Source organism: Salvelinus namaycush, unplaced genomic scaffold, assembly GCF_016432855.1.
Source record: "Salvelinus namaycush isolate Seneca unplaced genomic scaffold, SaNama_1.0 Scaffold3240, whole genome shotgun sequence".
Classification (NCBI taxonomy): Eukaryota; Metazoa; Chordata; class Actinopteri; order Salmoniformes; family Salmonidae; genus Salvelinus; species Salvelinus namaycush.
In genome coordinates, this window is record NW_024060165.1 from 17501 (window position 1) to 27260 (window position 9760).

General features: G+C 44.3%; 1 protein-coding gene across 1 annotated transcript in view; it reads left to right on the forward strand.

Annotated features, from left to right (window-relative positions):
• LOC120040111 (caskin-1-like) overlaps positions 1–9330 on the forward strand; it is a gene marked incomplete at both ends in the record, with an annotated part of 12780 nt that extends 3450 nt beyond the window's left edge. The window contains 4 exons of the mRNA XM_038985359.1: positions 5164–5261; positions 5441–5586; positions 7461–7556; positions 9260–9330. Coding sequence (XP_038841287.1) covers positions 5164–5261; positions 5441–5586; positions 7461–7556; positions 9260–9330 — 411 coding nt within the window. The remainder of the gene's footprint in view (positions 1–5163; positions 5262–5440; positions 5587–7460; positions 7557–9259) is intronic.
• Positions 9331–9760: the final 430 nt, after the last annotated feature.

A 9760-nucleotide genomic window follows, 5' to 3' on the forward strand; every position in this document is an offset into this window, starting at 1 on the left:
TGTCAAATTGGCTTTTACCACATTACCGTACGACAGACCACGTATTCACCCTGCACACCCTAAATGACAAGCAAACAAACCAAAACAAAGGCAAAGTCTTCTCATGCTTTGTTGATTAAAAAAATATTTTGACACAATTTGGCATGAGGGTCTGCTTTACAAAATGAAGTAAAACATTAGCTGGACAAACCATTACCTTCCTAATATTGAGTTGCACCCTTCCTTAACCCATCTCCTCCCCTTCATCTACACTGATTGAAGTGGATTTAACAAGTGGCATCAATAAGGGATCGTAGCTTTCACCTGGATTCTGGCTCTGACGCTCGTCGGATGTGGCAAGGGGCTTGAAAACTATTACGGACTACAAAGGGAAACCCGGCCGAGAGCTGCCCAGTGACGCGAGCCTACCAGACAGGCGGATTACCAGGGCGTGCCTCTATCCCTCACACTGACACTCACACACTGCCTCTATCCCTCACACTGACACTCACACACTGTCTCTATCCCTCACACTGACACTCACACACTGCCTCTATCCCTCACACTGACACTCACACACTGCCTCTATCCCTCACACTGACACTGACACTCACACTCTCTCCATCCCTCTCTCATCCTTCCCTACATCCCTCTCTCCATCCCTCTCTCTCATCCTTCCCCACATCCCTCTCTTCTCTCCTCCATCCCTCTCTCCTCTCCTCCATCCCTCTCTCCTCTCCTTCTCCATCCATGTCTCCTCTCCTTCTCCATCCCTCTCTCCATCCCTCTCTCATCCTTCCCCACATCCCTCTCTCCATCTCTCTCCTCTCCTTCTCCATCCCTCTTTCCTCCCCTCTCCTTCTCCATCCCTCTCTCCTCTCCTTCTCCATCCCTCTCTCCTCTCCTTCTCCATCTTTCTCCCCTCTCATCCATCTCTCCCTCCTCTCCTTCTCCACCCCTCTCTCCATCCCTGTCTCCTCACCTTCTCCATACCTCTCTCCTCTCCTTCTCACTCTAACCTCCTAGTGGTTAGAGTGTTGGGCCAGAAACCCAAAGGTTGCTAGATCGAATCCCTGAGCTGACAATGTAAAAATATGTTGTTCTGCCCCTGAACAAGGCATTTAACCCACTGTTCCTCGGTAGGCCGTCATTGTAAATAAGAATTTGTTCTTAACTGACTTGCCTAGTTAAAATTAAAAAAACTCCATCTCTCTCTCCTCTCCTTCTCCATCCCTGTCTCCTCTCCTTCTCCATCCCTCTCTCCATCCCTGTCTCCTCTCCTTCTCCATCTCTCTCCTCTCCTTCTCCATCCCTCTCTCCATCCCTGTCTCCTCTCCTTCTCCATCTCTCTCCTCTCCTTCTCCATCCCTGTCTCCTCTCCTTCTCCATCTCTCTCCTCTCCTTCTCCATCCCTCTCTCCATCCCTGTCTCCTCTCCTTCTCCATCCCTCTCTCCTATCCTTCTCCATCCCTCTCTCCTCTCCTTCTCCATCCCTCTCTCCTATCCTTCTCCATCCCTGTCTCCTCTCCTTCTCCATCTCTCTCTCCTCTCCTTCTCCATCTCTCTCCTATCCTTCTCCATCCCTGTCTCCTCTCCTTCTCCATCCCTCTCTCCATCCCTGTCTCCTCTCCTTCTCCATCTCTCTCCTCTCCTTCTCCATCCCTCTCTCCTATCCTTCTCCATCCCTGTCTCCTCTCCTTCTCCATCTCTCTCTCCTCTCCTTCTCCATCTCTCTCCTATCCTTCTCCATCCCTGTCTCCTCTCCTTCTCCATCTCTCTCTCCTATCCTTCTCCATCCATCTGACAGTAGTAGATAAGAGTTAGTCTACACACCAGGAAACAGATGTGGTGGGCTAGCTAGATAACCCACAATAGAAGTCCGGTGTGTGTCTGTGTCTAAGGTTGAGTGATGGTTGTTGTAATCCAGTCCATTATGATATCAGATGTTTTTTTAATCCATCATGTTGACTCTTCCTGTCCATTATGGAGTTACCAGACATCCCACTGTGCCCTAAATCAGGGCTTCTCACACACGATAAAAAAAACAAAATCCCCGATGCCAAGAGAGAGCCTTTACAATGTTCCTTACCAGGGTACAATAATTGGTTTGTCTGGTCATGAAGTCATAGTAGAACTCCTTGGTTTGTCCAGTCATGAAGTCATAGTAGAACTCCTTGGTTTGTCAAGTCATGAAGTCATAGTAGAACTCCTTGGTTTGTCTGGTCATGAAGTCATAGTAGAAGTCTTGGTTTGTCCAGTCATGAAGTCATAGTAGAACTCCTTGGTTTGTCTGGTCATGAAGTCATAGTAGAACTCCTTGGTTTGTCCAGTCATGAAGTCATAGTAGAACTCCTTGGTTTGTCCAGTCATAGTAGAACTCATTGGTTTGTCCAGTCATAGTAGAACTCCTTGGTTTGTCCAGTCATAGTAGAACTCCTTGGTTTGTCCAGTCATAGTAGAACTCCTTGGTTTGTCTGGTCATGAAGTCATAGTAGAACTCCTTGGTTTGTCCGGTCATGAAGTCATAGTAGAACTCCTTGGTTTGTCTGGTCATGAAGTCATAGTAGAACTCCTTGGTTTGTCCGGTCATGAAGTCATAGTAGAACTCCTTGGTTTGTCCGGTCATTAAGTCATAGTGGAACTCCTTGGTTTGATTGGTCATGAAGTCATAGTAGAACTCCTTGGTTTGTCTGGTCATGAAGTCATAGTAGAACTCCTTGATTTGTCTGGTCATGAAGTCATAGTAGAACTCCTTGGTTTGTCTGGTCATGAAGTCATAGTAGAACTCCTTGGTTTGTCTGGTCATGAAGTCATAGTAAAACTCCTTGGTTTGTTCAGTCATGAAGTCATAGTAGAACTCCTTGGTTTGTCCAGTCATGAAGTCATAGTAGAACTCCTTGGTTTGTCCAGTCATGAAGTCATAGTAGAACTCCTTGGTTTGTCTGGTCATGAAGTCATAGTAGAACTCCTTGGTTTGTCTGGTCATGAAGTCATAGTAGAACTCCTTGGTTTGTCTGGTCATGAAGTCATAGTAGAACTCATTGGTTTGTCCAGTCATGAAGTCATAGTAGAACTCCTTTGTTTGTCCAGTCATGAGGTCATAGTAGAACTCATTGGTTTGTCCGGTCATGAAGTCATAGTAGAACTCCTTGGTTTGTCTGGTCATGAAGTCATAGTAGAACTCCTTGGTTTGTCTGGTCATGAAGTCATAGTAGAACTCATTGGTTTGTCCAGTCATGAAGTCATAGTAGAACTCCTTTGTTTGTCCAGTCATGAGGTCATAGTAGAACTCATTGGTTTGTCCGGTCATGAAGTCATAGTAGAACTCCTTGGTTTGTCTGGTCATGAAGTCATAGTAGAACTCCTTGGTTTGTCTGGTCATGAAGTCATAGTAGAACTCCTTGGTTTGTCCGGTCATGAAGTCATAGTAGAACTCCTTGGTTTGATTGGTCATGAAGTCATAGTAGAACTCCTTGGTTTGTCCAGTCATGAAGTCATAGTAGAACTTCTTGGTTTGTCCGGTCATGAAGTCATAGTAGAACTCCTTGGTTTGATTGGTCATGAAGTCATAGTAGAACTCCTTGGTTTGTCCAGTCATGAAGTCATAGTAGAACTCCTTGGTTTGTCCAGTCATAGTAGAACTCATTGGTTTGTCCAGTCATAGTAGAACTCCTTGGTTTGTCCAGTCATAGTAGAACTCCTTGGTTTGTCCAGTCATAGTAGAACTCCTTGGTTTGTCTGGTCATGAAGTCATAGTAGAACTCCTTGGTTTGTCCGGTCATGAAGTCATAGTAGAACTCCTTGGTTTGTCCGGTCATTAAGTCATAGTGGAACTCCTTGGTTTGATTGGTCATGAAGTCATAGTAGAACTCCTTGGTTTGTCTGGTCATGAAGTCATAGTAGAACTCCTTGATTTGTCTGGTCATGAAGTCATAGTAGAACTCCTTGGTTTGTCTGGTCATGAAGTCATAGTAGAACTCCTTGGTTTGTCTGGTCATGAAGTCATAGTAGAACTCCTTGGTTTGTTCAGTCATGAAGTCATAGTAGAACTCCTTGGTTTGTCCAGTCATGAAGTCATAGTAGAACTCCTTGGTTTGTCCAGTCATGAAGTCATAGTAGAACTCCTTGGTTTGTCTGGTCATGAAGTCATAGTAGAACTCCTTGGTTTGTCCAGTCATGAAGTCATAGTAGAACTCCTTGGTTTGTCTGGTCATGAAGTCATAGTAGAACTCCTTGGTTTGTCTGGTCATGAAGTCATAGTAGAACTCCTTGGTTTGTCCAGTCATGAAGTCATAGTAGAACTCCTTGGTTTGTCCAGTCATGAAGTCATAGTAGAACTCCTTGGTTTGTCCGGTCATGAAGTCATAGTAGAACTCCTTGGTTTGTCTGGTCATGAAGTCATAGTAGAACTCCTTGGTTTGTCTGGTCATGAAGTCATAGTAGAACTCCTTGGTTTGTCCGGTCATGAAGTCATAGTAGAACTCCTTGGTTTGATTGGTCATGAAGTCATAGTAGAACTCCTTGGTTTGTCCAGTCATGAAGTCATAGTAGAACTTCTTGGTTTGTCCGGTCATGAAGTCATAGTAGAACTCCTTGGTTTGATTGGTCATGAAGTCATAGTAGAACTCCTTGGTTTGTCCAGTCATGAAGTCATAGTAGAACTCCTTGGTTTGTCCAGTCATGAAGTCATAGTAGAACTCCTTGGTTTGTCCGGTCATGAAGTCATAGTAGAACTCCTTGGTTTGTCCAGTCATGAAGTCATAGTAGAACTCCTTGGTTTGTCCGGTCATGAAGTCATAGTAGAACTCCTTGGTTTGTCCGGTCATGAAGTCATAGTAGAACTCCTTGGTTTGATTGATCAGTCTTTTTATCTCTGTCGAGTTCTGATTACGAGGGATGTCACTGATGAATCACAAAAAGGTTTTCCTGGACCCAAAACGTTTTACAACCCTTGCCCTAAATAACTTAAATAATGTGTGTGTGTGTGTGTGTGTGTGTGTGTGTGTGTGTGTGTGTGTGTGTGTGTGTGTGTGTGTGTGTGTCTGTGTCTGTGTCTGTGTGTGTGTGTGTGTGTGTGTGTGTGTGTGTGTCTGTGTGTGTCTGTGTGTGTGTCTGTGTGTGTGTGTGTGTGTGTGTGTGTGTGTGTGTGTGTGTGTGTGTGTGTGTATGTGTGTGTGTGTGTAGGTTTGCTCCGCTGCACCATGCTGCTCTCAGCGGGAACCTGGAGCTCATCTCTCTGCTGCTGGAGTCTCAGGCCGCCGTGGACATCAGGGACCAGAAGGGTGAGACACACACACACACACACACACACACACACACACACACACACACACACACACACACACACACACACACACACACACACACACACACACACACACACACACACACACACACACACACACACTCACACTCTGCCGGCCGTAGTCTGATTCTGTGTGTTCCTCCGTGGTTGCCGTAGGGATGCGTCCGCTGCACTACGCGGCGTGGCAGGGGAAGGCGGAGCCTATGAAGACGCTGCTGAAGTCTGGTTCGTCGGTCAACGGCCAATCAGACGAGGGACAGATCCCTCTGCACCTGTCGGCACAGCACGGACACTACGACGTGGTGAGTCACATTACCTGTTGTTTAGCTACGGCTACCGGAAGAGTTTCTGCCCATCGAATCCTAGATGTCATCTCCTGCCGTTGTGCCCTGGAGCAAGGCACTTAACCCCTTAAACTGTTCCAGGAGCGCTGTGTCTTCCAACCTGTGTGTTGGTATGTAATCTTAGAGGGGTCGGGGCGGCAGGTAGCCTAGTGGTTAGAGCGTTAGGGCCAGGAACCGCAAAAGGTTGCTGGATCAAATCCCTCGTACTGACAAGGTCATTCTACCCCTGAACAAGGCAGTTAACCCCCTTGTTCCCCTAGTAGGCCGTCATTGTAAATAAGAATTTGTTCTTAACTTCTCTAGGAAGTGTGGGACGCTAACGTCCCACTTTGCCAAAATCCAGAAAGAATGTAGCGCGCCAAATTCAAATATAAAATATAAATATATTACTATAAAAATCAATCTTTCATGAAATCACACATGAAAGACACCAAATTAAAGCTACACATGTTGTGAATCCAGCCAACATGTCTGATTTCAAAAAAGGATTTACGGGGAAAGCACACCAAACAATTATGTTAGCTCAGTACGTAGCCACAGAAAAACACAGCCATTTTCCCAGCAAAAGATAGGAGTAACAAATAGCAGAAATAGAGATAAAATGTATCACTAACCTTTGAACATCTTCATCAGATGACACTCATATGACATCATGTTACACAATACATTTATGTTTTGTTTGATAATGTGCATAATAATATATCCACAAATCTCGGTTTACATTGGCACCATGTTCAGAAATGCCTCCAAAATATCCGGAGTAATTACAGAGAGCCACGTCAAATAACATAAATACTCATCATCAACTTGATGAAAGATACATGTTTTACATATAATTAAAGATACACTTGTTCTTAATGCAACCGCTGTGTCAGTTTAAAAAAAAACGTTTGTAAAAAGCACACCATGCAATAATCTGAGACGGCGCTCAGATTTAACAACATTTCTCCGCCATGTTGGAGTCAACCGAAATACGAAATTACATCATAAATATTCCCTTACCTTTGATTATCTTCATCAGAATGCAGTGCCGGGAATCCTAGTTCCACAATAAATCGTTGTTTTGTTCGATAATGTCCATTACTTATGTCCAATTAGCTACTTTTGCTAGCATGTGTAGTACACGTGTCCAAACGCTCGCGCAGATGCAGGCAAACGTCGGACAAAAACTTCAAAAAGTTATATTACAAGTCGAATAAAATGGTCAAACTTAGTAGATTATCAATCTTCAGGATGTTGTTATCATATATTTCCAATAACGTTCCAACCGGAGCATTCTTTTCAGTCTCTATAAGTAATGGAACGCATGACGATATCATGAGGAAAGCGCGTGACCAAGAACTGGCACTCTGCCAGACCACTGACTCAAACACCTCCCATCCGGTCCCGCAACACAGCATAAGCTTCCACGTTCTACTGACTGTTGACATCTAGTGGAAGGCGTAGGAAGTGCAAACATATCCATATATTACAGGGAATTGAATAGGCGATGACTTTAACATCGACCACTCTCAGAATTCTCACTTCCTGTTTGGATATTTTCTCAGGTTTTTGCCTGTCATATGAGTTCTGTTATACTCACAGACATCATTCAAACAGTTTTAGAAACTTCAGAGTGTTTTCTATCCAATAGAAATAATAATATGCATATATTAGCATCTGGGACAGAGTAGGAGGCAGTTCACTATGGGCACGCAATTCATCCAAAAGTGAAAATGCTGCCCCCTATATCAAAGAAGTTAACCAACTTGCCTAGTTAAATAAAAGGTTAAGCTGAAGACTAAACTCCCTGTGACAAAGTCTTGTTGTTGTTGTTGTTGTCGTCCCCTCAGTCTGAGATGTTGCTGCAGCACCAGTCTAACCCGTGTATCTTGGACAATGCAGGAAAGACTCCTCTTGATCTGGCCTGTGAGTTCGGCAGGGTCGGGGTGAGTACCTGACCTTTACCAACTTCATCACCTATTTACTGTTGTGTTGGTGTTTGGAGCCTTTGGCTAGCAGGCTTGGTTAAAACTACTAGCCTTGAGCTAACGGGCTAGGTTAAAATGAATAGCTTTGGGCTAACAGGCTAGGTTAAAACCCATAGCCTTGGGATAACGAGCTAGGTTTAAAACTACTAGCCTTGGGATAGCAGGTTAAAACTAATAGCCTTGGGCTAGCCGGTTAAAACCAATAGCCTTGGGATAGCAGGCTTGGTTTAAAACTACTAGCCTTGGGATAGCAGGCTTGGTTAAAACTAATAGCCTTGGGCTAGCAGGCTTGGTTAAAACGAATAGCCTTGGGCTAGCAGGCTTGGTTAAAACTAATAGCCTTGGGCTAACGGCGTGGTTAAAACTAATAGCCTTGGGCTAATGGGCTAGGTTAAAACTAATAGCCTTGGGCTAACGGGCTTGGTTAAAACTAATAGCCTTGGGCTAGCAGGCTTGGTTAAAACTAATAGCCTTGGGCTAGCACACTGGGTTAAAACTACTAGCCTTGGGCTAGCAGGCTGGGTTAAAACTACTAATCTTAGGCTAGCAGGCTAGGTTAAAACTAATAGACTTGGGCTAACAGGTTAAAACTACTAGCATTGGGCTAGCAGGCTTGGTTAAACTAATAGCCTTGGGCTAGCAGGCTTGGTTAAAACTAATAGCCTTAGGTTAACGGGCTTGGTTAAAACTAATAGCCTTAGGCTAGCAGGCTTGGTTTAAACTAATAGCCTTGGGCTAGCAGGCTTGATAAAACTACTAGCCTTAGGCTAGCAGGCTTGGTTTAAACTAATAGCCTTGGGCTAGCAGGCTTGGTTAAAACTAATAGCCTTAGGCTAGCAGGCTTGGTTTAAACCTAATAGCCTTGGGCTAGCAGGCTTGATAAAACTACTAGCCTTAGGCTAGCAGGCTGGGTTAAAACTAATAGCCCTAGGTTAACGGGCTTGGTTTAAACTAATAGCCTTGGGCTAGCAGGCTTGGTTAAAACTAATAGCCTTAGGCTAACGGGCTTGGTTAAAACTAATAGCCTTGGGCTAACGGGCTTGGTTAAAACTAATAGCCTTAGGCTAGCAGGCTTGGTTAAAACTAATAGCCTTAGGCTAACGGGCTTGGTTAAAACTAATAGCCTTGGGCTAGCAGGCTTGGTTAAAACTAATAGCCTTAGGCTAACGGACTTGGTTAAAACTAATAGCCTTGGGCTAATGGGCTGGGTTAAAACTAATAGCCTTAGGCTAACGGGGCTTGGTTAAAACTAATAGCCTTAGGCTAACGGGCTTGGTTAAAACTAATAGCCTTGGGCTAGCACAATGGGTTAAAACTACTAGCCTTGGGCTAGCAGGCTGGGTTAAAACTACTAATCTTAGGCTAGCAGGCTTCGTTAAAACGAATAGCCTTGTGCTAGCAGGCTAGGTTAAGACTAATAGCCTTGGGCTAGCAGGCTAGGTTAAAACTACTAGCCTTGGGCTAATGGGCTAGGTTAAACTACTAGCCTTGGGCTAATGGGCTAGGTTAAAACTAATAGTCTTGGGCTAGCAGGCTTGGTTTAAAACTAATAGTCTTGGGCTAGCAGGCTTGGTTAAAACTGTGTGTGTGTGTGTGTGTATAGGTGGTCCAGCTCCTTCTCAACAGTAACATGTGTGTGGCTCTGCTGGAACTTAAACCAGGAGATTCTACTGACCCAACGGGACCTCTCCTCTCCACTGGCAGCCAAGAACGGACACATAGACATCATCAGGTAACACACACACACACACACACACACACACCACTCACTCACTCACTCACTCACTCACTCACTCACTCACTCACTCACTCACTCACTCACTCACTCACTCACTCACGCCCTCACTCACTCACTCTCACTCTCACTCTCTCTCCTTCCTCTCTCTCTATTGGTCACATCAATAAATGACCCAGCCTTATATGGTCATAGTATAATTATACTATAAAACAAATGACCCAGCCTTATACAGTCAGAGTATAATTATAATATCAACAGATGACCCAGCCTTATATGGTCATACTATAATTATAATATCAACAGATGACCCAGCCTTATATGGTCATACTATAATTATAATATCAAAGATGACCAGCCTTATATGGTCATACTATAATATAATATCAACAGATGACCCCAGACTTATATGGTCATACTATAATTA